The 26182-nt window shown below is 40.0% G+C and overlaps 1 protein-coding gene and 1 long non-coding RNA gene across 2 annotated transcripts in view; one reads left to right on the forward strand and one right to left on the reverse strand.

The window, feature by feature from the left end:
* The window catches only part of GUCY2F (guanylate cyclase 2F, retinal), an 89094-nt gene that overhangs the window by 19138 nt on the left and 43774 nt on the right, over positions 1 to 26182 (forward strand). The window contains 5 exon segments of the mRNA XM_004440478.2: positions 2692 to 3046; positions 4431 to 4515; positions 8311 to 8407; positions 12635 to 12766; positions 24932 to 25021. Coding sequence (XP_004440535.2) covers positions 2692 to 3046; positions 4431 to 4515; positions 8311 to 8407; positions 12635 to 12766; positions 24932 to 25021 — 759 coding nt within the window.
* Positions 2937 to 16314, reverse strand: LOC147911825 (uncharacterized). Its single transcript, XR_015550613.1, has 3 exons — positions 16201 to 16314; positions 13160 to 13285; positions 2937 to 3035 (listed from the first exon to the last, which is right to left on the reverse strand). It is a non-coding gene; the product is annotated as an uncharacterized LOC147911825 (long non-coding RNA).

Raw genomic sequence — 26182 nt, forward strand, 5'->3', positions numbered from 1 at the left:
CTAAAGACAATTAAATGGAGCATCTGAGACTGTCAGGAGGAGGAGTTAGTGAAAACCCCTTAAGGGACCTCAGTGTGTGCTAGGCAACTACATGTGGATGCCTTGGTGGCAGCATATGTCATCCATTCACCATGCCTATTTCTACAGTGTGTTAAGGTGGAGTGGTGAAGGGAGATCATTGGAATAAAACTCAGGAGACAGAGGTATTGATTTCTGCTCTGCTATTAGTTAGCTCGGTTATCTGGGACAAGGTTTTTGGCCTGAACTGGAAGAATGGAGTAGCTTTTAACAAAAATGGTGAAGACTCATTGTAGATGGAGCAGGAGGATTTGAGGTGAAGATCAGGAGTTCAATTTTGAGTATGTTGAAATTAACATCCAAATAGAGATATCAAAGTAGGCAGTTGACTATATGAGTCTGGAATTTAGGAAAGATATCTGAGCTGGAAGTATAAATCTGAGATTAATGGCATAGATGTGGTATTTAAAGCCATGAGACTAGAAAAGATTACCAAAGAAGTGAGCGTAGATAGAGAAGAGGACCAAAGACCGAACTGTGAAGCACCCTAACGTTAAAAGATCAGAGAGATGAAGAAGAACCCACATACAGGCCAAACAAAAATATCTGCAAGCTAAATTTGGTCCCTGGACTAGAACAAGAGTTGGGAAATTTCATAGTTTAGAACTAGAAAAGACAACAGGGAACATCTATTTCAATCAAGAAACAGGAGACCTGGGTTCTAGTCCTGATTTTATGCCTAGGTGAGTGAACTTGACAAATCAACTTCTCTGGGTCTCCCTTTCCTATCTAGAAATTAAGATAGCTAGACCAGATGATCTCCAAGGTTTAAACATTCATGATTCTATATCCTCATTTTAGAGAGGAAGAAACTGAAGCACAGAGAAAGGGGATAAATGACTTGTCCAAGATCCTGGCATTAGGAACAGACCACAGGCCAGTGGGTTTTCTTCTATACTGTTGTTTTAAACCCTGTATGTGTATTAGAATCCCTGGGAGCTTTTAATAATGGTGATTACTGGGTCCCAAACCTAGAGTGTCTCATTTTGCTGGTATATTTTTGATACTCCTTGGGTAAGTCTAGTGTGCAGCCATGGTTGAAAACCCTCTGCTCTACATTAACAAGGTTTGGCAGTGTCTTGCTAGCTGCTACACCACTCTGCATTTTGACTTGTATTTCTAACACAAAAATGATTCACTCAATTTTAAACCCTTTTATTCAGATGAAGGTTGTTACAGGAGGATAGCTTTCTAGACCTTGTGAAACCAAAGTAGCAAGTATCAGATTTCCCTGAAGCTTGGTAAAAAGGTATGACCATAGCTTTCTTGAACTCCATCCTAGAAGTGAAATGTTATGGAAAATCGTGTAGCCATGGCCGGTGTTGGGGGAAGGAGGGAGGGATCGTTCACTCTTTCTCCCTACCTTTTTGGAAAAAAGATACAAGATTTGTTCCAAAAACAAACTTACAAGGTTAGCGAGCAGTGCATCAGGCATAGTACACAAATGCTGTTGCTTTTACCATATGTATAGCAGGCAGAGTCATGCTGTCCACCGTAGTAGCCTCACTGCTTAACAGTGGCTTCTCACTAAAGCTTTGCCACTTTGCACACCAGAACGATATAAGGTTTCTTGATTGAAACCCACATTCTCCATACACTACAACATTTGGCTTTGTATTTGTGGGTGTGTATGTGTCAGTATGCATGTCTGCATGTGTATGTGTGGGGATATGTGTTTAAAACTGTATTTTAGTGTTCACTTTCTCTGGGGGAGCATATGTCTAGGAGAATGCCATTTTTTTTTTTTAATTTTTTGTTTATTGCAGTAACATTGGTTTATAACATTGTAAAAATTTCAGGTGTACATCATTGTACTTCTATTTCTGCATAGATTACATCATGTTCACCACCAAAATACTAATTACAACCCATCACCACACACATGTACCCAATTATCCCTTTCACCCTCCTCCCTCCCCCCTTCCCCTCTGGTAACCACCAATCCAATCTCTGTCCCTATGTGTTTGTTTATTGTTGTTATTATCTACTACTTAATGAAGGAAATCATACGGTATTTGACCTTCTCCCTCTGACTTATTTCACTTTGCATCATGCCCTCAATGTCCATCCATGTTGTCACAAATGGCTGGATTTCATCGTTTCTTATGGCTGAGGAGAATGCCATTTTGGACTAAGACAGGACACAGACATGGACTTTGGAGACACTTTTTATTTATAGTCTTACCACACACATCTACCACTCTAGTAGTGCCAGCAAAATGATTTTACCATGCATAATGCACCAGTAATTAACCTGGTAAATTTCCTTTGTGTGCCTCTTGTCTATTCCATACTTGCTTTTATAGTGCTCTTTATAACTCTAAATCACTTTCTTAGTTTAGGAGCATAAAAATATATTGTGTATGACTTGGTTTGCTCATAAAATTGTCATATTTGATATATTTAAAGATGCGAGGCCTGGGGGAGAAAAACAGAAAAATTCAGGGGTAAAACCAAGCAAGTCCTCCGAAACAATTGTTTTTTTCCTCTGGGTCTTCATAGCTCTCCTCCACTCAGACGTGCAGCCCATAATAATGAACACTGGCTTGGAATATACTCTGAAATTGCTCTAGGGCGACTAGGGCTCAAGATAATTGTAATTTTTAAAAATAGGTTTCACCGTTGTTTGGAACCATCTACAATTCAATTTACTTTATCGCACAAGCCATGAATAATGCTATGAAAGAAAATGGACGGGCTAGTGCTACCAGCCTGGTTCAGCATTCCAGAAGCATGCAGTTCTATGGATTCAACCAGTTGATAAGGACAGATTCAAATGGAAATGGAATTTCAGAATATGTAATCCTGGACACCAACTGGAAAGAATGCGAACTCCATAGTACTTACACTGTGGACGTGGAAACGGAGCTGCTACAGTTCAGAGGGACCCCCATTCACTTCCCTGGTGGCAGGCCCCCTCGAGCAGATGCAAAATGCTGGTTTGCGGATGGGAAGATCTGCCGAGGAGGTAAGGAACGGAAAATCACTGGTAGTAAATTTGGCTCAGCTTGGGTTACAAGGGAACCTCTTTAGGGGAAGGCATATTTTAATATTGGAACACTCACAGAATCGATTATTTGCATTTAGGTGACATAAACATCTTGGCACTCTATGTAGTTAATTTAAAATAATAAGGACAATGAGAGGTCCTTTGCAACCTTGAATAATCATACACAATTTAAAAGCCACTCTCCAGTTGTTTTTCAAAGGATCCCACTCCCAAAGCAGTTACTTTAAGAGGAAGGCATGAGCCTTCTCCTTGGTCTTTTGTAGGCTACGACTGTGATTTTTTCCCCCTGCTAGAAAGATCACGTATCCTTCCCTTGATGTATCCAAATCCTGCAAATCATGTCCCACCACAGAAATACCATATCTACACTCTCTCCTCTCTGAACTCCCATTGAACTAAAAGTCTACCTCACAGGTTAGCACAAAATTGCTTTTCAATTGTTTCTTGTGTATTGATTGTGTCTCCCTCTCCCAAATAGACTGCTCCTTGAGGGCAGGGACCATAGCTAATAATTCTTATGCCCCCCAATCGTTTAGCACAGTCGGCATCCAATAAATACTTAGTTTGATTGACTGATGGAACTCCTCTAGCTTGTGGATGAGGGGAAACTCCATCAAATCTCTGAGAGCCAGAGGGGAACTTTGGAAGAATCCATATTATTCCTATGCAAGCGTACACCACACTCTTCTAAAACCAAAGGCATCTATTTGAAGTGGACTTCTATTTCTATTTTGCTTTAGCATGACATACCCAACTAACTCTTCACTTGTGTCAGCACACATTTCTTTCTTAAATCTTAGTAATCCATCCAAATATTTAGATTTTCCAGAGGCCAATTTACATCCCGATGAAAACACTAATTATCAAAACTAGACTCACTCCTGAAGGACAAGTGTTATGTTTTTCATCTATAACTCAAAGAGGTCTACGGGCTTGGGTGAATTAAAAAGGTCTTTTATTTTATGAAGGCAACATAATACTTACCCTTTATAGGTGAGATAACATATTTATTCTCAAGAACTCTATTGCCATTCAACTTAAATTAAAGTACTCAAAGTTTTCCATTCGTGGACTTTTTCCTCCAAAGAAATACCCGGTCAGCCTTAATTCGTGTGATTTGTTATTGTCAGAGTGGTGAGTGGTTTTGCTTCAGAACGGTGAAATTGCTTTCTGTGTCCATAAAGTCAACAAGACAGACTGTGTTGTAGAAAAATGGAATTAAGTTAGGTAGATGTGGCTTGATTTTAGAGTCACCAGAGAGCATGAGGAGTCCCTCTGTGGTGCTCTTTATTTATAGCCTTTCTCTTGATAATGCCATTCTCCATCTTCTTGCTCTCTGCAGGCATCGACCCTGCCTTTGCTGTGATGGTCTGCCTTGCTTTGCTTATAGCCCTGATGTCTATTAATGGATTTGATTACTTTATAAGGTACATTTTTTGTTCTTTTTGTATATAAAATACAAGCCCATAATAGCCTTGTTAATATTGATTTCCAGGAAGTCATGTTTCAGGACAATTGCCTCATTACATGACCCACTGATTTTCCTTTTTCCATAGTGATTTACCGTCCCTACTGGCCCCATTTAGAGTGAAGTGTTTTCATGAAGCCAAGAATAACTTCCTCAGCTGTGTTGTCAGTATTGTTGCCTGTGAGTAGATCTGGCTCTCAACACTATCATGAAATAAGAGAACTAGTACTTTAGGGCCTGTCTACTCTCTACCTGTGCTCTCTTTTCCACCAGCAGAGTCCTATAACCACCTCCTTCCCCAAATGGTAGGGAATGGAGTTGGGATATTTTAACAAGTTCCAAGAATTAGGCAGACTTTGGCTAGAATCCAAGATTTAGGAATAATGGTACTGACAGGATTGTAGTGAGGATTAAATAAACTAAAGTAAGGAAAGCACCTGGAACAATACCTGACTCATAGTAGGTACTCAACAAATGGTAAATCTCAACTCCTTCCCAGGCACATGGGACTCCCCTCTGACTGTTGGGAGCCCAGAATCCTACTTTGACACTCATGCCTTTTTCCCAGGGTATCATATTCCAGATTTTTACTGTCCTTTTTCCTTGGACAAAAGCTATCCTAGCTAATCATCAACGTCATCATTATCATCAAGTCTTTGTCTTCCTCCCTCAGATCCCTTAATGGGTGACCAACAACTCTGATGAACTAATTCAAGATCAAGCATGAATGGCTGAAGATGGCTTAATATGACACCCCTTTCTTATAATCTTTACATTTTAACAGTTGCCCCCTGCCCATATTAGGATGATTTGAGGAAAGTAAAAAATGAAATCAACCACAACCCTCCCACTTGACCCTTCCCACCCTGAAAACTACACCTTGGTTATCTCTTTGTAAGTGTGGTCTTGACAACAATATGACATGAGTTTGGAAGGGAACAGAGTGGAGCTATTTTGGTGAGTTCTAAGAAAAAGTGTCTAGAATGTATTAAGTAGCTGTGTAAGTTTGGACAAGACACTAAACCTTTCTTGGCCAGAATTTTCTCATTTGTAAAACGAAGGAATTGGATTATATGATTTTTAACAGCCTTTCCAGCTCTGATATTCTAATGAGTCTGTGAAATCCTGCAGGTTTTACTCTTAGTGTTTAATATGTTGGCATTGCTGTGAAAAACCACTATTATCCAATCTCCCCAGTATTAGAAACTTGATAAAGCCACACAGAGTAGTAGGTAGCTTATGAATTGTTAAAACACACTTGATAAAGACATTAGTTCAAAGGAAGTTTTTCTTTAAATTTATGCGACTGTGATATATCCCTGCTCAGAATTTAATGTCAGAAAAATTTAATGTCTTTAATTTAGCTGCTGCCAAAGAATAAAGTATTTAATTAACATCATTAGATACTTAGTGAAAATAAATGCCATCCAATCAAAAAGCTTCCCCCTCTAGGGAGATTTGAGGAGTAATAGGCTCTGGCTACCCAATGCAAAACATCCCATGGCAAGGTGGAACATGGACTCACTCAGCTGCTTACGTTACTTGTTAACTCTCCCCCCCTCCTCCAAATGACTGGCCTCACTGGTCTTTCCTATGGAATGGACTGGTTCTTTGGGCTTAGAGTGAGCCCAATCTGCACTTCTTGGGAAGGGAAGGAAAAAAGAAAAAAAAATCCTGTGGGGGGGAGTTGTTTGGAGCTTGTGGGCTGAAGGGCAAAGAAGACTGGAGAGGAAAATGATTGGAGAGGGACATGATTAGAGAGGAAAATGATTGGAGAGGAAAATGAGTTTGAGACAATTGGTACTTCAAGTGGTCACAGAAAATTCAGAGATGGGAGAGAGGCACATCATTTCCCAGAGTCACTTGGTCCTTGGTTCTTCAGCTAACAAAGCACAAAAGATGCCCTCTCTTTGCTGCTTTCCTCCCTCTCTGCCCACCACGGCTGCAATCAGAAGAGCTGAGCGGCTGATGAGTTTCTGTAATAGATGGTGATTACTTGCAGGAGAGTGACTCTCTGTTCCTTCCTTTTCTGTGTGTTTTGATTGTTTAAGTTTTTTCAGAAAGAAAGACGTGCAAAGAACCCAACCACCCCAAAACAAAGGATTCTTTGAACTCCTCCTTTCTCCCTACTCCTAACAAGATTGCCTCGACTTTCTATAAAGCTCTCCCATGCTTTGTAATACTAATGATGATAATGATAATAATGAGCGCTTATACTTGCACGGTGCTTCATGCTTTTCACAGCACTTTCACATACATTATCTCATTTGATTTTCAAAACAACTCTATAAAATGGGTAATGTGAGGACTATTATCCTGCCAGATAGATGAGGACACTGGGACTCGAAGAGGTTAAATTATTTATCTAAGGTCATCTGGCTAATTAATGACAGAATCTGCACCTCACCTCACTCTTTCTATTAGAGTGTATTCTGTAGCATGATTATTTTTACAGGTGTGCCTGCTTTAAGCCAATTCACTACACATATGAAACAGATAAGTTAGGGAGTGATGTTTTACTTTGCCAAAAGATTGATGTGCTCTACCAAAGAATTCACTACAGGGCTCTTTTAATTTTCTCCGCAGGGCAGCAGCTCCCACAGTGATAAGGGACATATTTGTTGGCAGACAATTAGAAACACATTAATTGTTTGTTTACTAACCAGTGGAATCACTGAGAAAAACTGACTGGGTTGCTTCTACTTAAAGCTACAATGACATTGTAGACTTCTTAGAGCAACTTGACAAAGCATTTTGATTCAGTGGTTGTTTTCCCCACTCTGGCACTTGGCTTTAATACATTCCATAGGGTGAGCATTGAAGGGTTATGGAAAAAGTGAAGCCAAACTATAGCTGTCAGAGCCCCCAAGACAGAACAGAACAGAACAACTGCACAGCCTAATCCAAGGTTCGCTCCAGGTCCTCAGGTTGCCCGGTCAGCTCAACTGAGACGACCTACCGGGCTGTGTGGGTAGATATCATAAACTCCTGTGTGTCTAGTAATTGATTTGTAGGAAATAATTACATTCACTGCAAATTAATGGGCATGTTTGGAGAGAATCAGGTTTAAACTGTGTCTATGTAATGCTCGGACAAGAGACCAATTCAGTAAAAAAAAAAAAAAAACCCAGTTAGCCCACTTGTTTGGAATCATGTAGACAAAGCAACCAACTGATTGAATTTTTCCACTTTTCAACCTGTTGCTTTGGCAACGCATAGATGCAACTTTGCAAGACAAGTGGTCTTGTGGGCAGAAATCTGGGCACACAGCCAGAGACCAAGGATTCGAGTCCCAGCTCTGCCTCAGGCTAGGGAATTTTATACAATTTGCTTAATTTTGTTTTGTTTCTTAACATGTTTTTGTGTCTATAAAATGGAGATTAATGATTCTTGGCCCTAGTATTATTAGAATATATACTATGGCATCTGAGAAAGGGTGATGAGTTCTTTAAAAGTATTCAGAGGGGATCACCATTTTTATTAGTCTGAATTACCATCCCCGTGCAGCACCCTCCTCCCTTTTGATGCCTCTTCAAAAGCCTTTTCATTTTTTCCTTTTGGTCTTTATAGCTCTGCAAATTGTGAGGACTGGGGTTGCTGCCTCCCTTTGCTGTGGGTACTATGGTAAAGATCCATGTGTGGTTATTCTCTCAATCATCTTGTATTTATTTAAACTTCTATCACAGGGCAAATTTACCCTAGGTTTGTAAAACATCCAGCTCCCTGTGACCCTCTGATATTATGCTTGTTTCAGGCGTCATATAAATAAAATCCAGTTGATTAAAGGACTCAACAGAATTCTATTGACTTTGGAGGATGTGACGTTTATCAATCCCCACTTTGGCAGTAAGGTAAGGAGCATCCCTTTTTTTTTTTTGCTGCACTGACCAATATGGTATCCACAAGCCGCAAGTGACTATCGAGCACTTGACATGTGGCTAGTCTGAATTAAGATGTGCTGTAAGAGTAAAATACACACTAGATTTAGAAGACTTAGTACAAAAACATGTAAAATATCTCATTAAATGTTTTAAAGATATTAATTACACATCAAAATGATAATACTTTGGATATATTGGGTTAAATAAAGTATATTACTAAAATTAATCTCACTTGTTTCTTTTTATGTTTTTTAATGTGACTACTAGAAAACTTAGTTACGTATGTAGCTCGTGTTACATTTCTATTGGCTAGCGCTGTCTTAGAACAGCTTTGTGGAAGTGATGCAGTGCACTGTGAGCACAAGTGTAGCTTTGACTTCATATAGCCCTTCTTTGTACATTTGGACTCAACATTTGATTGCTAGTTCCTCAAGAGCAGAGGTACATCCTTTTTTTTTTTTTAAATGGTAGCCCGTAGCACCTGACATGGTGCTGATAGTATAATAGGAGCTCATAAAAGTTTTGTGAATGAATCAACTAGTCAAAGAGAGTTGAGTTTCACCAGGGGTTCTGTTCTGAATATTATTGTGCTGTAATTGGTGATCTTCACTGATTGTCTGCTACTATGTCCCTGCCCTGGGCCAGGCTTTGTGAGAGATGGCATGTAGTCCCTGCCTTCAAGGAGATTACAGTCAAGTCAGAGAGACAAATCATACCATCAAGAGAGGCAATAGATGCCATATTGCACAAAAGACACTAGAAATATGGTAGAACTTCAGAGGAGAGAGAGATCAGTAGAGGAAGGCTTTTCAGAGACCCAGCACCAAAGCTGAGTCTTAAAGAAGGAAAGATAGGATTTGTCTAGGTCACAGGTCACAAACTGGTAACCACTTTTGTTTGACCCTTATGATTATAAAAAATAGTAGCCAGAATTTTGAAATTTTGAGGTTACACATAATTTGGACTTCTGGGTATTCTTTAAAGGTTGGAAGATCTGTCAACCTTGGTTGTCATTGTGGCAATTGGCTGGAACTCAGTAGCTTTGAAAGAGGTATGCTCTCTGCAGTTTGACACAGTTCCCATCACTCTCTCTTGTCTTATACTCAGCCTATTTCATCAATTTATATTACCTGCCTGGCCCTTATAAGAATCCTAGGCAGAGAAAATAGCATAAACAAAAGCTTGGGAAAGAGAATGTGTGGGGAAGAGTTTTGTTGAATGTAGCTAGTAATGGGAGAGTGTGCCTCTTTGTGCACAGTCTATGTGGCCAAAATAAAGACATTAGTCTGCAAATTCTAGTATGGTGGTGGCAGAATGTAGGGAGAGGATGCAAACACATCATATTGTCCCCACGTGCTATTTACTTTTCCTACACAAGTGTACCAGATCTGAGAATTAATTATCTCTGTGACCAAATTGATCACTTGCCTAAATGTACTGAAAGTACTGAAAGATGTACTTTAACTAGTTGGCTGGGTGAGAATGAATTTACATGGTAATACGCTGCGCAGTTGGAACCAAATAAAATGTTCAGCTCTTTAGTTTAATTCTCAGTAACAACCTGAACTCTTGTTTAAATCATCAGCTCCTTGTATAAGGTTGATATGTTCCTGGAAAGGTATTGCTGAATGCCAAAATTATCACTGTGGCTGAAAGCTACATTCCACCTTCATGCCATAAAAACTTATTGATGTTAGTTTCTATTTTCGAAGCCACCAGAGGACCCTGGGACTCATGGTGGTGAAATTTGTCTGGATTTGCCATACCCAATATGCCTTGTATAAAATTTCCCACCTCAGTTAGAAAGGGTTGATACTGAAGTTCAAGCTCTAAAGCAATCCCAATAGATAACCCAATACTAAGAAAACAAATATTCAATTCTGTGACAAAATATTTTATCCAGAAATGAGTGATCAGTATTAAAAGCAGATGGCTGGAAGTCACTCTCCAAATGCAACAATTTATTGTGCAGTTTTGGTCAAAAGCAATAAACATATTTTTTAAATCCCTACTTCTTTGGTGGTATCCATGTCAAAATGGCAGTTCATGTCAATTGCCCAAATGTTTTGGCTCTGAAGTGTCAAAACAATAAACATAGCTCAATTTTGGACTGAATCAGACTTTTCTTTGCATAGGCTTTGCAATATAGTCCAGTAAAGTCTATAAAACCTCTTTCCTACTGAGACACAAAACGTATTTGAGTTTCATACCATTTCTCACAAAATCATCATAAATAGTAGAATAGTACTACCTTCAGGTGAACAAAGTGCCTAGGATTTTAAAATCTTGTTCATGATGATAGATCTTTTCTTTCACTTGTGCATAAATTTTGAAATAATTAGAGTAAAAAAGAACCAATCATCACCACTTTTCACCATGTGAGTGAGAAAAATGAACACCAATAGGGATTGATAACCTTATAGGGAATGTTCTTTTCGTTTTTTACTATTTTGGCCCAGGTGGAAAAGGATGGCATTACCCTAGAAGAACATAGCTCTTGGCCTCCAGATCCCTTTTGGCATTTGTCTTGTATCGGGGGTATCTGATGGGAAAAGATAGGGAAAGCATACATTTTCCTTAATTGCTGTGTAGTCACAAACTTGCAGCTGGCTGTGTCTAATCAGTCAAGAAGCCAAGCCAAAAATTCCATCCAAATGGAATGTCTGAAAGTGTAAACTCTTGGTGAATATAAAATTAATTCAGTCTAGAAAAATTGGCAGGTCAGTAGAAGTCAGGTCAGGAAAGGAAGTTTTTAGCAGAAAGTGGAGCTGAAGCCCAAATGTATGTGGATTTTGGCAGATTCTCTTGCTTTCTCCTTTGCCCTTCATGGAGAGGTCTATATCTCAATATACAGATCTAGGTGCTCCTGCTGAGATATGAAAATAAAGAATGAAAGGGAAGTAGATTCCTTTCTGGCCTTGGTCTGTTGAGGAGAGTTCAGGTTGATGCAAGGGTTATGTGAAGAGTCAAGTTTTACATCTTGTCTGAATCTTGAGCTGTGGGGATTTCAACACATTAGGGGCTGGGTATTGTTTACTATTGCCTTGGAGCTTTGTGACAGTCTTGTCTTGGTAGAATGAACTTAACTCAGGGCTAAATCACCTAGTGATCTTCAGTTCATCAGTGACCATTAAGGGCAGAGTGTGTGAAAGTACTTAAGATTATTTTTCTATTGGCAAGCAAGAGTGAAACAAAGCATGATGTGGTAGAAAGAACACAAGACCAGGAAGTGTAACATCTACATTCTTCTTCCAGTCCCTATATCCCTCTCTAGGTCTCTGTTTCCTCATTGTAAAATGAGAATGTTGGAGATGAGGGCGGGGGCTGGCCTAGGCAATAATACCAAATGTAACTGCTAGCTCTGAATTGCTATAATTCTAACAAAGGCACATTTGGAGACATGGAGAAGAATGTGAGGAACCTGTTGATTTATTATTTCTTCATGTGAAATAAGTCTGCTGGTTCAGTTGAAGATAAAGATGCTCAATTTTAAAGGTTAACACAGATTGCAGATAACTCTTCCTCTTGTCATTCAATTGTACACTTTCTAGCCCTCTCTTACCAGACTTATGTGTACAAGTTAACACATCAAGGTATAGAGAATTTGGCTTATTTAAGCATCAGACTCATGAATCATTGGCAGATGATCTACTCACTCTCTACTATCTTATTGCTTTCTGGGATACCTTCTGCCATTAATCTTGCCTGCACAAAGAAGGATGCCATTCAAGATGATATAACAAAAATAGCCAGGCCTGAGAGTCAGAAGGGTGGGATTCTGTCCTAGTTCTGCTATTGATTTTTTTCAAAATGTTAGATTTTTATCTTTTTCTCATTTTTGTCTATAAAATGAGGGTCCCAGATTAAATTATGCCTGGTGTTCTTTCTTGCCCCCCAAATCTATGACTCTAATCGTTTCGAGGAGATGGAAGTACCTGTAAACTTTTGTCTTTCTTTTGTGGTATATGGAGGTGAAGCATGGTACCAACTCTAGCCTTAAAAAAAAAAAGTGCTAGGGGATAGGGAAAATTAATCAATCTCGTGTTTACAGAGTTTAGCTCGTATAGTTACTTTCTTAGGAATAAAAAAGAGAAAAAAAAAAAAAACGATACACACAGTATCTATACCATAGCTCAATGTTCTGTCCTAAATAATGAGAATTTTTTTCATAACCTTTCTTTCCTAATCCCTTCACAGAGAGGAAGTTGTGCCAATGTAAGCTTCCAGATCACCTCAGAGGTTCTAAGTGGGAGGTCCCCAAGGCTCTCCTTTTCTTCAGGGAGTCTAACTCCAGCTACCTATGAAAACTCCAACATAGCAATTTATGAGGTAGGATATCCAACAGCTATCTAATCTGCTGCCTTCTTGGGTTTTAAAATGAGGTAGTGACTTAGGAGTTAGTCTTTGGGCAAAAATATTGAGGCTTTTGTTACGTCTTTCCAGTTTTTTGTCCATTATCCACTTATGGACTTATTTGTTTGATGTTTCTGATGATGATTTTTCTCAGCAACTAATCTACTTACTTATAACTTCATTGATCTTTCAACTCCATGTATTTACTATGCATGTGGAAAAGAGTCCATGAGACCCAAACACTTAACCGTATCGCTCATTCCAGAAGACATAGATATAATAACAGGAGAAATGACTTTGAGTCAACTGTTTGTGATGGCATGTCTAGAGACATGTTTGTATAGAGTAGGGTTTGGGGAAAATCCTTACCTTCAAATTCTAGTTGTTCTTCCTATACCTGTTATCCTTTGATATTATTGAAATCTTTTAAAAATTATTCATTTCTTTCTTTTTTCTCAGCTTGTGCTGCCTCTTGGAGTCATAGGTTATCTTCTGCTGTGTAAAATAGAAATATTTTTTATTTCACTTAAGTTTCTGTCTTTCAAGCCTTAAGAGGCCACCCCGACCCCTTGTTCTAAGATACTGGAATTTGGCAGCCAGAACAAATCGTGCATCAGTTGGAGAGACGAACTGTTTCTTCTCAGCAGGAAAGAGTTAAGCAGAGGGTAAAGGGGAAACTAGACTGCTTTTCTGTCCCTCCTCAGTGAGGCCTTCCCAGTGTGGTTTCCTTGTTTTGTTTGAAGATATTCCCAAAAGCAGCAAATACTCTCAACTTCAATAGTAACTACAAAGAAAGTCAAAAACAGGACAGAATGAGTTTTTACATTGTCCACCACATTGGATTTTCCAAGTGAATGCTCTCCTCCATTGGATAAATAATTGACAGGGTTCTGATACGCCAAGATTTGCATGGTATATATTTGCTCAGTGTACCTGAGTGCTCTGATTTAAATTTGTGGCAGGAAGCCTCTGGATCTTGCCTTGGACTTAATTTAATCAAAGAGGAGATTGGCCTCAAATGTAAACTTGAGGTATTGGAGAATTGACAGCTGATGGCTTTATAAATGTCTTGACACTTCTAAGATTCTGAAGTAAATCTCAATAACCTAAGGCAGTCCCTGGGTTTTTCATTTATAAAATGAGGTGTTGAAGAATTAAATTCTTAATCTTGGCTGCTCATTAGAATCTCTGTGGGAATCTTAAAAATATAACTATACCCAGGTTCCATCGCTAGTAACTCTGATTCAGTTGGTATGGGGTGAGCCCAGGCATTGGTATCTTTTTTTAAGTTCCCCTGTATGTGCAGCCAGGGTTGAGAACTGCTGGACTAAGAAAACTCTAAGGCCTCTTCTGGCTCAGATATGCTATGATTCTCTGATTCTGTGGAAGAATTTATGTGTTGAGTTGTGGTATGTTTTATTTGGTGGAGTTGGAAGGTTATAGTGTAGAATTGAGAAGGGAAAAAATAAATATATCTGTATGTAACTGGCCTTTAAGAGTCTGTCAGATATTTCCTCATTTTGGAAGGAGGCAGAGAGTTGAGTTAGTTCCCATAATGACTGTTGGCCAGTCAGATCACGAGTATTTCTGAACTGTGTAGGCCAAAGGGGGCCTTTATTTGCCCAAAAGGAGAGTGTTAGTGAGAATAATACCACACTGTGAAGTCAAGATTAGGCTGATGGCAGGATGTGAAGGAAGAGAGCTGAAGCTAGAAAACTGCCTGGCTAGGGCTGAAGAGGACTCTGGGAGGGAGTATAAGTTAATCAAATCAACAGATCAACCAAAGATGTCCAGTGTGCCTTCTGAAACGGCCCTCTATTAGGGGTGTTTTAAAGACGATTTGTTCTCTTGTTTCTGTTTAAAATAAATCAAATTTTCATAAGAATTATTATTGGAAGATCTGGAAGTTCCAGAGAATGTGCCTGGAGTAGCAGACACCTAATAGCAAAGGAGAGGCTTCTCTAGGACGTGTCATAACATTGTACTACACTGACAAAGATTCACACTTTGTACACACAGATGCATAACCTTCGGAACTGCACAGGAAAATCAGCCCTTATTTCACAGATACTCTTTGAGATGTGAAAGGAAAGCCAGATGATAAGACTGCTGGGGAGAAAGAGCTCTGAATGGCACATGCCGTGGGAACATATCGTGATCTGCTTTAATAGCCACAGTCTAGGGGAGAGGTGGGCAGTAGTGCAGCCCTGACACACTCGGCGAGAACCCACTGAACTTATCCTTCCTCTTCATTCTCTGACTCCTGCCTCTCAACCTCTCCCTGTGTTATTATCTTTGTCTCATTTCTCTCTCCCCTCCTGCACACCCTCCCATTCATCTCCCTTTCCCGGATCCTTTTTCCCTATTTTCCCACCTTCTTCTATATCCCTTACAGCTGTCTCTCCACCCCTCCTCTTTCCACCAATCATCTCTCTCTCTCAGAATCAGATTGTGGAAGCTGAAAAGGACCTAAGAAATCATCTAAATTGTCTAGCTCTATCAGTGAGGAAACTGAGGTTCAGGCCAACTAAGTGGCTGCCTTAAGACCACCTCTGAATTTGAGGCAGAGTCAGGTCTAGGACCTAGTTCTCTTGACTCTTAGTTAATACACTATGGCCTTAGTGCAAAACTGATGGACTTTAAATTACTTCTAAAAACTTTAGTGGATAGAGTTTGATGTTTCTTCCCCTTAATTAAAAAGTGAATGATGAGTGAAGTGTTTTATCATTCTTTCTCTTAAAAGAAAAAACAAAACAAATAGTGCATGTGTGGTGAAGATAAAACCTGCCCATTTCCTCCCTTTTCCTCATTATTCATGAAGTAGGACACACACCGACTCAATAAAAATTTGCTTATAAAGTTTGTGAGAATTATTTAACTGTTAAAACAGACACACACAGAGGAGGGAGTCAAGATGGCGGCGTAGGCAGACTCTGAACTCACCTCCTCCCGTGGACACAGCCAATTTACAACTACTCGTGGAAAAATTACCCCTGAGACAAAACTGAAAACTGGATAAGAGGAACTCCTGCAACAACGGACAATCCTAACTGGGGTAGAAGAGGCAGAGACTCCCTTCCGGAGAGGAAAAACGCCGCCTTCACAAGCCGCCAGCTTCACGGCCGCCGGGAGCAGCTCACAGGTACGCAGCCTCCCTGGAGGCGCGGGGCCCTGAGCCGGGGAGCGCCCCCGCTGTGGGAATTTTGTGGACCCAGCACAATCGACACCAGTGGCATAATATCTGACTGTGCCTGCTACTAAAACACTGGGGAGCACGCCCAGAAAACCCGGTTCACAAAGAAACTAAAACTGGCTCTTAAAGGGCCCGCGCACAAACTCACCCGTTCCAGAAAGCATCCTAAAATCACCAGAAAGAAAGGTGCACAGTGCTTCAGTGACAAGAGACTCACCTAATAGGCCCTGAGTGCATCTCTGTGAGGGGTGAGACCTCTCCAGGGACTGGGACATTGGCGGCGGCCATTGTTGTGGCCTGGTGTGAGCGTGCTGACACAGACGCCATTGGAGTTCTCCCTGAGGCCTGCTAGCCCAGGGTCTGCTCCACCCGCTAGAGCACCGATTTAATCCAGCTCAGCCAGGGCAGGCAGCCCACCCTAGAGACTGGCCCCACCCAACAACAAGCCCTCAGGCAACGTGTGGGCCTGCATAGATTGGTGACTGGATTCTCTGCAGCTTGGCAACTGAGCTGACTTGAGCTGGGCAGGGTGTGCACAAGGAGCGGGTGGAGAGTGTGGGGTGGTGGCGGAGTGTGTGGGGCTCCCGCCATGGAGAGACTGGGTCCGTTTGGGGAGGTCGGGGCGCTCACACGGGGCAGGACTGTGTTGACTGTGTGTGTGGACCTGTGGGCACCAGGGCTTGTCAGCTGCAGAAGACTTGTGCTTCTCAAAGACCCACATAGGAGGTTTGCCCCACCTTCCAAAGCCTGAAACAATTGGGTGCTCCTGTGCCTGAGGCCAGCCCCACCCAGCTGCAATCCTCAGAGAGCTGACAAGAGACCTAATAGGCTTAGAGGCTTACAGCAATTGTAAGGCCCTGAGCCTAACAACCTGCCACGCTGGGGGCCTACTCACTTAAAAGAAATACTGCAACACAAATGTGGTATTAGAACTTGAAGCCAACTGTCCTGGGGCTCCCCACACCTGATAAAGAGACTGAAGGGCACACAACAACTACAAGCAGCTGAGCATTACAACAGCTGGCCAGGAGCATAACTCAGCCTCCCTGGGCGCCTATAGGGAGAGCTAATAGGCCACAATAGAAGGACACACGTAGCCCACATAGGGGCCACCCCTGGAACATTGAGAACTGAGGGAAGCACACTGGAAGCCTCCTAAGGCATCACTTACATAAGGTCACCTATCCAAGAGCAGGAGACGTAGCTGACCTACCTAATACGTAGACACAAGCACAGGGAAAGAGGCAAAATGAGGAGGCAAAAGAATACATTCCAAGTAAGGGAACAGGACAAAACCCCAGAAAAGGAACTAATTGAAACAGAAATGAGCAACCTACCCGACAGAGAGTTCAAACTAAGAGTGTTAAAGATGCTCACTGATCTGGGGAGAAGAATAGATGAACTCAGTGAGAATGTCAACAAAGAAATGGAAGATATAAAAAAGAACCAATCAGAAATGAAGAATACAATACTGGAAATGAAAAATTCACTAGAGGGACTCAAATGCAGAGTAGAGGATACAGAAGAACGGATCTGTGAGCTGGAAGAAAGACTAGAAGAAATTACCCAAGGTGAACAGGTAAAAGAGAAAAGAATTAAAAAGAGTGAGGACAGTCTAAGGGACCTCTGGGACAACATCAAGCACACTAACATCCGTGTTATAGGTGTCCCGGAAGGAGAAGAGCGAGACAAGGGGGCAGAGAATCTATTTCAAGAAATAATAGATGAAAACTTCCCTAACCTAAGGAAGGAAACAGACATCCAGGGACAGGAGGCACAGAGAGCACCAAACAAGATAAACCCAAAGAGGCCCACACCAAGACACATCATAATCAAAATGTCCAGAATTAAAGATAAAGAGAGAATCCTAAAAGCCGCAAGAGAATGTCAAGTTACATACAAAGGAAACCCCATAAGGCTATCAGCTGACTTCTCAGCAGAAACCTTACAGGCTAGAAGAGAATGGCACGATATATTTAAAGTGCTAAAAGGAAAAAACTTACAGCCAAGAATACTCTACCCAGCAAGGTTATCATTCAAAATGGAAGGAGAGATCAAAATTTTCCCAGATAAGCAAAAATTAAAGGAGTTTGTGACCAAGAAACCAGTGTTACAAGAAATGTTAAAGGGACTGATTTAAGGGGAAAAGAAGACCACAAATAGGAAAAATTATCTATTTCCACGATTAGAACGTAATGGATACAAATGCACAAAAAAGAGGTTAGATATGATATAAAAAACATAAAAGGAGGGAGGAGGGTAGTTAAAGAGTACAGCTTTCAGACAGAGGTCAAACTAAAGTGACCATCAATTCTGTATAGAAGAAGTAAGGAACAGAGAAGGACTACTAAAACACTGAGGGGAAAAAAAAAAAGTTAAAAAATGGCAGTAAGTACATACTTATCAATAGCTACTTTAAACATCAATGGACTAAATGCTCCAATTAAAAGGCATAGGGTGGCTGACTGGATAAAAAAACAAGACCCATATATATGCTGCATACAAGAGACACACTTCAGACCTAAAGACACTCACAAACTGAAAGTGAAGGGATGGAAAAAGATACTCCACGCAAATGGCAATGAAAAGAAAGCTGGGGTAGCAGTACTCATATCAGACAAAATAGACTTTAAAACAAAAACTGTAAAAAGAGACAAAGAAGGGCATTACATAATGATCAAGGGAACAATCCAACAAGAGGATATAACACTTGTAAATATCTACGCACCCAATGTAGGTGCACCTAAATATATAAAGCAATTATTAACAGACATAAAAACAGAAATAGACAGTAACACAATAATAGTAGGAGACTTTAACACTCCACTTACACCAACGGGTAGATCATCCAAACAGAAGATCAATAAGGAAACATTGGCCTTAAACGACACACTAGAACAGATGGACCTAGTAGATATATACAGAGCATTCCATCCAAAAACCGAAGAATACACGTTCTTTTCAAATGCACATGGAACATTCTCCAGGATTGATCACATATTAGGCCACAAAACAAGTCTCCATAAATTTAAGAAGATTGAAATAATACCAAGCATCTTTTCTGACCACAACGGTATGAAACTAGAAATCAACTATAGGAAGAAAAGCAGAAAAGCCACAAATACGTGGAGATTAAACAAAATGCTACTGAACAACAACTGGGTTAACGAAGAAATCAAAGAAGAAATCAAAAAATACCTGGAGACAAATGAAAATGAAAATACGACATGCCAGAATTTATGGGATACAGCAAAAGCAGTTCTAAGAGGGAAGTTTATAGCAATACAGGCCTATCTCAACAAACAAGAAAAATCTCAAATAAACAATCTAACAATGCACCTAAAGGAACTGGAAAAAGAAGAACAAACAAAGCCCAAAATCAGTAGAAGAAGGGAAATAATAAAAATCAGAGCAGAAATAAATGAAATGGAGACCAAAAAAACAATAGAAAAAATTAATAAAACCAAGAGCTGGTTCTTTGAAAAGATCAACAAAATAGACAAACCTTTAGCTAGACTCACCAAGAAAAAAAGAGAGAAGGCACAAATAAGTAAAATCAGAAATGAAAGAGGAGAGGTTACAACAGACACCTCAGAAATACAAAAGATTATAAGAAAATACTATGAAAAACTATATGCCAACCAATTCGACAATCTGGAAGAAATGGATAAATTCTTAGAATCATACAACCTTCCAAAACTGGATCAAGAAGAAGTAGAGAATTTGAATAGACCAATCACCAGTAAGGAGATCCAAACAGTAATCACAAACCTCCCCAAAAATAAAAGTCCAGGACCAGACGGCTTCCCTGGTGAATTCTACCAAACATTCAAAGAAGACTTAATACCTATCCTTCTCAAACTCTTCCAAAACATTGAGGAGGGGGGGAAGCTCCCTAACTCATTCTACGAAGCTGACATTACCCTGATACCAAAACCAGCCAAGGACAACACAAAAAAAAGAAAATTACAGGCCAACATCACTGATGAACATCGATGCAAAAATCCTCAACAAAATACTAGCAAATCGCATACAACAATACGTTAAAAAGATTATACACCATGATCAAGTGGGATTTATTCCAGGTATGCAGGGATGGTTTAACATTCGCAAATCAATCAACGCAATACACCACATTAATAAAATGAAGAACAAAAATCACATGATCATCTCAATAGATGCAGAGAAAGCATTTGACAAGATCCAGCATCCATTTATGATAAAAACTCTGAATAAAATGGGTATAGAAGGAAAGTACCTCAACATAATAAAGACCATATATGACAAACCCACAGCTAATATCATCCTCAATGGTGAAAAACTGAAAGCTATCCCTCTAAGAATAGGAACCAGACAAGGATGCCCACTGTCACCACTCCTATTTAACATAGTATTGGAAGTCCTAGCCAGAGCAATCAGGCAAGAGAAAGAAATAAAAGGGATCCAAATTGGAAAGGAAGAAGTGAAACTGTCACTATTTGCAGATGACATGATTTTATATATAGAAAACCCTAAAGAATCCACCAGAAAACTTTTAGAAGTAATAAACGAATATGGTAAAGTTGCAGGATACAAAATCAACATACAAAAATCAGTTGCATTTCTGTACACTAACAACGAAATAGCAGAAAGAGAAGTTAAGAATACCATCCCATTTACAATTGCAACGAAAAGAATAAAATACCTAGGAATAAACTTAACCAAAGAGGTGAAAGATCTGTACACTGAAAACTATAAAACATTTCTGAAAGAAATTGAAGAAGACACAAAGAAATGGAAAGATATTCCGTGCTCTTGGATTGGAAGAATTAACATAGTTAGGATGTCCATACTTCCTAAAGCCATCTATAGATTCAATGCAATCCCTATCAAAGTTCCAACAACATTTTTCACAGAAATAGAACAAAGAATCCTAAAATTCATATGGAACAACAAAAGACCCCGAATAGCTAAAGGAATCCTGAGAAAAAAGAACAAAGCTGGAGGTATCACACTCCCTGATTTCAAAATATACTACAAAGCTACAGTAACCAAAACAGCATGGTACTGGCACAAAAACAGACACACAGATCAATGGAATAGAATCGAAAGCCCAGAAATAAACCCACACATCTATGGACAGCTAATCTTTGACAAAGGAGCCAAGAACATACAATGGGGAAAAGAAAGTCTCTTCAACAAATGGTGTTGGGAAAACTGGATAGCCATATGCAAAAAAATGAAAATAGACCATTACCTTACACCATACACAAAAATTAACTCCAAATGGATTAAAGACTTGAAGGTAAGGCCTGAAACTTTGAAAGTTCTAGAAGAAAACATAGGCAGTACGCTCTTCGACATCGGTCTTAGCAACATCTTTTCAAACACCACATCTGACCGGGCAAGAGAAACAATAGAAAAAATAAACAAATGGGACTACATCAAACTAAAAAGCTTCTGCACAGCAAAGGAAACCATCAACAAAACGAAAAGACAACCTAACAATTGGGAGAAGATATTTGCAAACCATACATCTGATAAGGGCTTAATCTCCAAAATATATAAAGAACTCATGCATCTCAACAACAAAAAAACTACCAACCCAATTAAAAAATGGGCAAAAGACCTGAACAGACATTTCTCCAAAGAAGATATACAGATGGCCAACAGACACATGAAAAGATGTTCAAAATCACTATCAGGGAAATGCAAATCAAAACTACAATGAGATATCACCTCACGCCCGTCAGAATGGCTATAATTAACAAGACAGGAAACAACATGTGTTGGAGAGGATGTGGGGAGAAGGGAACTCTCATACACTGCTGGTGGGAGTGCAAACTGGTGCAGCCACTATGGAAAACAGTATGGAGATTCCTCAAAAAATCAACGATAGAACTACCATATGATCCAGCTATTCCACTGTTGGGTATTTATCCAAAGAATTTGAAAACACCAATTTGCAAAGGTACATGCACCCCTGTGTTCATTGCAGCCTTATTCACGATAGCCAAGACTTGGAAGCAACCTAAGTGCCCATCAAGGGACGAATGGATAAAGAAGATGTGGTATATATACACAATGGAATACTACTCAGCCATAAGAAACGACGAAATCCCGCCATTTGTGACAACATGGATGGACATTGAGGGTATAATGCAAAGTGAAATAAGTCAGAGGGAGAAGGTCAAATACCGTATGATTTCCTTCATTAAGTAGTAGATAATAACAACAATAAACAAATACATAGGGACAGAGATTGGATTGGTGGTTACCAGAGGGGAAGTGGGGAGGGAGGAGGGTGAAAGGGATAATTTGGTACATGTGTGTGGTGATGGGTTGTAATTAGTATTTTGGTGGTGAACATGATGTAGTCCATGCAGAAATAGAAGTACAATGATGTAAAAAAAAAATAAAATAAAACGAAATAAAAAACAAAACAAAACAAAAAAAAACCAGACACACACAAATCCCCCAAACCAAAGAAAGCCCATGAGAAGAAAGGGCTACAAAGTGGGAGATGGAAGACTTGGTTCTGTTACTACCTAGCCTTCTGACCTTGGGAAAGTCATTTAATCTCTTCAGGCTTCAGTTTCTTTATCAAAATATGAAGGGATTGGCCTTGGGATACCTAAGACCCTTTCCAGCTCTCAAATTTGGTGATTTGGCAGGGAAAAAGCTCTGCTTAACTACCTGTAAAAGTTAATAAGCTGGAGAGAAGGCTAACCCATGTCTGTAATAGAGCGAACTCTAGGAAGAAGGTATTAGATACTGGGTATAGGCAGAGTCAGGGCTGCCAGTACTGATGTTCAGGTTGTGCACTGCAGAAGGGCACCACATCTAAGAGGGTGATATTCACATTGTAGATATATACTAACTTATATTAGAGTGGTGCAGGAGTGGGCAAAGAGATTTTGGCTTCCCAGTCTAGTTCTGTATTTATACCAGAACACCTGACTGTGCACATACATATTCACTCATAAACATGTGTACTTGGCTATGTGCTATCTTGACTATGCCCCAGGAGTTTCTTGAGATTAGGCCTTTCTCCTGCCTAATATTCTAGGAGGCCTAATTTCAGCTTCTCACATCCACCTCTATAGCCTGACCCCAAACCTGACAAAGAGGCCTCACCTGGCAGGCAGGGCTTGGTGGTATGCAGAGTATCCATGCTACTAGTGGACTGTGTTCCCTGGAGGATGTGTGAGTAAATAGCCCAACATCACAGGGCTGCCACAGGTTGTAAAATCATATTCTCACATAATTAATTTATCTTATTCGAGGGAAAGCACCCCTTTCTAATTAGCACAAAGGTGCCATAGCGGCTAACAGTGACCATGGGCTGAGTAATAGAGTTGTAAAGGTGCTGGGAAGGCTTTATGGCACACTGGTATATCCCACACATTGGCTGATTTTGTAAATTCACAGTTAGACTTTTATTCTTTCAGCTTAAACCTTAGCCTTTTATCCCTCTAAAGGGCAAAGAACTCTGAAGGCCAAATCTTCAAGCTCATGTCAGGCTCTCATGACTTCTGTGATTAAGTAAGTAAGTGTGGGGTGGGACCTAAGAATTGGCCTATCTAACCAGTTCCCAGGTTACCCTGATGCAGCTGGTCCAGGGCCACACTCAGAGAATTGCTGGGCAAGAGAACAGGAAGGCTGCCTTTGGTGCTTTGACCATTCTGCTGCATGCAGGCGCTGATCCTGGACTACCTTCCTATTCTCTGTGGGCATTGAGCCTGGCTGGCACAGTTTTGTTCAGCTGCTGAAGGCCTCTGAGAACCATTCCCTAGTTAAAGGGTTTTGAGCTCCTTGGCTAGAAGATGCCCTCTAATACAAAGTGCGAGTGAGTAACTCAGATAACTGCAGCTCCCATTACTAGCCTTTGCCTCCAGCAGATCTCCAGATGCAGTGCCACATCTGGATATATTCCTTAATAAAAAGAGTGGTTACACTCTCTTATTCTCAGAATTTGACTTCACAGAGCTCTCTGCTTTATTATCTCTACTTGATGACAGATTGGTGCAGCCTGAAATGGAATCTCTAGGCTATAGGTAATAGATGTGAAAGCACTTTGAAGAGTAGAGAGTGCAGGGCAAATGTAAGGCATTATTATTACTGCAGAGAAAAAGGAACCTATATTTGTATTGCTTTTTTAAAATTTGGGTTGGACAGAAACTAAATAGGGCTTGATGACTGATGAATCCTTGAGGCTATACACGTAGAAGAAAATTATCTATCAGGCACGAGTGTTAAAGTGAAGACAATACAATAATTGTTGTTTTTGACTTGACAGCAGCCTTAAAGTACCTGTTTTGTACTTGAAAATTCAGAAATAGACTTCTAAAAGAGTCTCGATTACTCATATCACTATGGTAGTACATTTGTGCATCCAAATAAAAATATTTAATCTACGTTTAAGCCAATCAGTTTACGATTAAAGCATAAGAGTCCCCCAAAATGGCCTGTCCCACAAGAGAAAAATGGATCAAGTTAAATACAGGAAACATTTGCTGTACTACATCTCCTGCCCTACATCTCTTGCTACAGACGCCTCAAGGCAGTGAGAATTGCAACCACCAACTATCACCATTAATCAGAGGGAAGCTGGTGCTACATCACTTAGCTATGAATAAGTGAAATGACCTAGCACTTTCTGCACTTAGTTAAGGGAGTCGTTGCAGAGAGTGGTATCATTCCTTTTCTGGGGTCTGCATACCTGCAATTGTTTCCCCGTCTTTAGGGAAAATTCCTAATTCCAATTAAAGAATTTTTAACTTTAACTTCTCTGTGTGACCTCATTTTTAGCTCAGTATACAGAACGTCCATGGGGTGGAGGGTGAGAGAGGAGGAACGAAACTTGTTAGGGTTGATGATCTAACTATAAATCCTTCATGTGGAAGGGACATTGCTCTACAGCTGCTGGCAACTAAGTATCATCACCATTCTTTACCTTTTCTTTCTAGGGTGATTGGGTGTGGCTGAAAAAGTTCCCCACTGGAGATTTTGGAGACATTAAGTCCATCGAATCAAGTGCAAGTGATATGTTTGAAATGGTATGAGAAACCCTCCTTTATATACATTCCCACTAAAACCAATCCTTTCTCCAAAGTAACTAACACCAGCTATTAGGAAGACCCCTTAACAAATCAGTGCAGGGAAACTGCAGGGTTGCTACTGACTTGATAGGACCATATGATGCAATGGTAAAAGTATGGGCTCTGGAATCAAAGAGACATGAGGGATTCAATTCCCAGCTCTACCACGCAAGAGCTATATTAACTTGCGCAAGTCACCTAAACTCCCTGAGCCTTACTTTCCTTATTTGTAAAAGGAGTATATTAATGTCTACTTCCCAGAGTTTGGAGGAGAATTAAAAGAGATAATGTATGTAAAGCATCTTGCACATTTCCTGACATATAGCTTCTTTGTAAAATGGTAGCTATTATGATTAAGTACATATCCCTAATCTTTTGAAATCTCCAGTTTCCAGAACTGGAAAAGTCTTCTGGCAATTTCTATCTACATAAGAAAAATGGTAATTTCCCTGATCCTACCAATTATGTTCAAAGAGTCCTTGGATGGTTTGTTTAAGGAAGCAGCCTGTAGATAAGGCAGGGATGATGATGATTCCTCTGAAACCATTTAAAATATTGGCTCCTCCTTGAGCTTTGAGACCAGAAAAGATTTGTGGAGACAGTCTCTAGTTCTTGCAGACTCGTGAGAGTGGCATTTTTAGAAGGTAATGATACATTTCTTCACATTTATGAAGCAGGCAAATTCAAATCAATCCAACAGGTTTAAATGAGGCACCTGCTACATCCAGAGCACTATACAAGCAAGAAAACAAAGGAAATGGGAAAATGGAAGAGATGTGGCCCATGGGGGACAGGATATGCCCCAAGGATCAGAATGAGATGTTATGATTTGGAATTTTCATTTACATGTGGTTTTGATGCCTGGAACTGAAGAGAAAATATTGAGAGATGAATCCAGAAGGAGGACCAAGGTCAGAGCTAGAATAGGCAATTCCACACTGGTTTGATGATCCAGGATGCTAAACAGAGAGCTAGATCCAAAGTATGGAGCCAAACAGGGCCAAACCTGGGGAGCTGATAAACTAGAAGTATGGAAATAGGAAGATAGGTATTGACCCAAGGTAGAGTGTATCCATGCTATCTTTTTTTTGGGTAATTTTTAATTTTGATATAATTTCA

The sequence above is a fragment of the Ceratotherium simum genome, chromosome X, assembly GCF_057802395.1.
Source record: "Ceratotherium simum simum isolate JZ-2026a chromosome X, ASM5780239v1, whole genome shotgun sequence".
Classification (NCBI taxonomy): domain Eukaryota; kingdom Metazoa; phylum Chordata; class Mammalia; order Perissodactyla; family Rhinocerotidae; genus Ceratotherium; species Ceratotherium simum.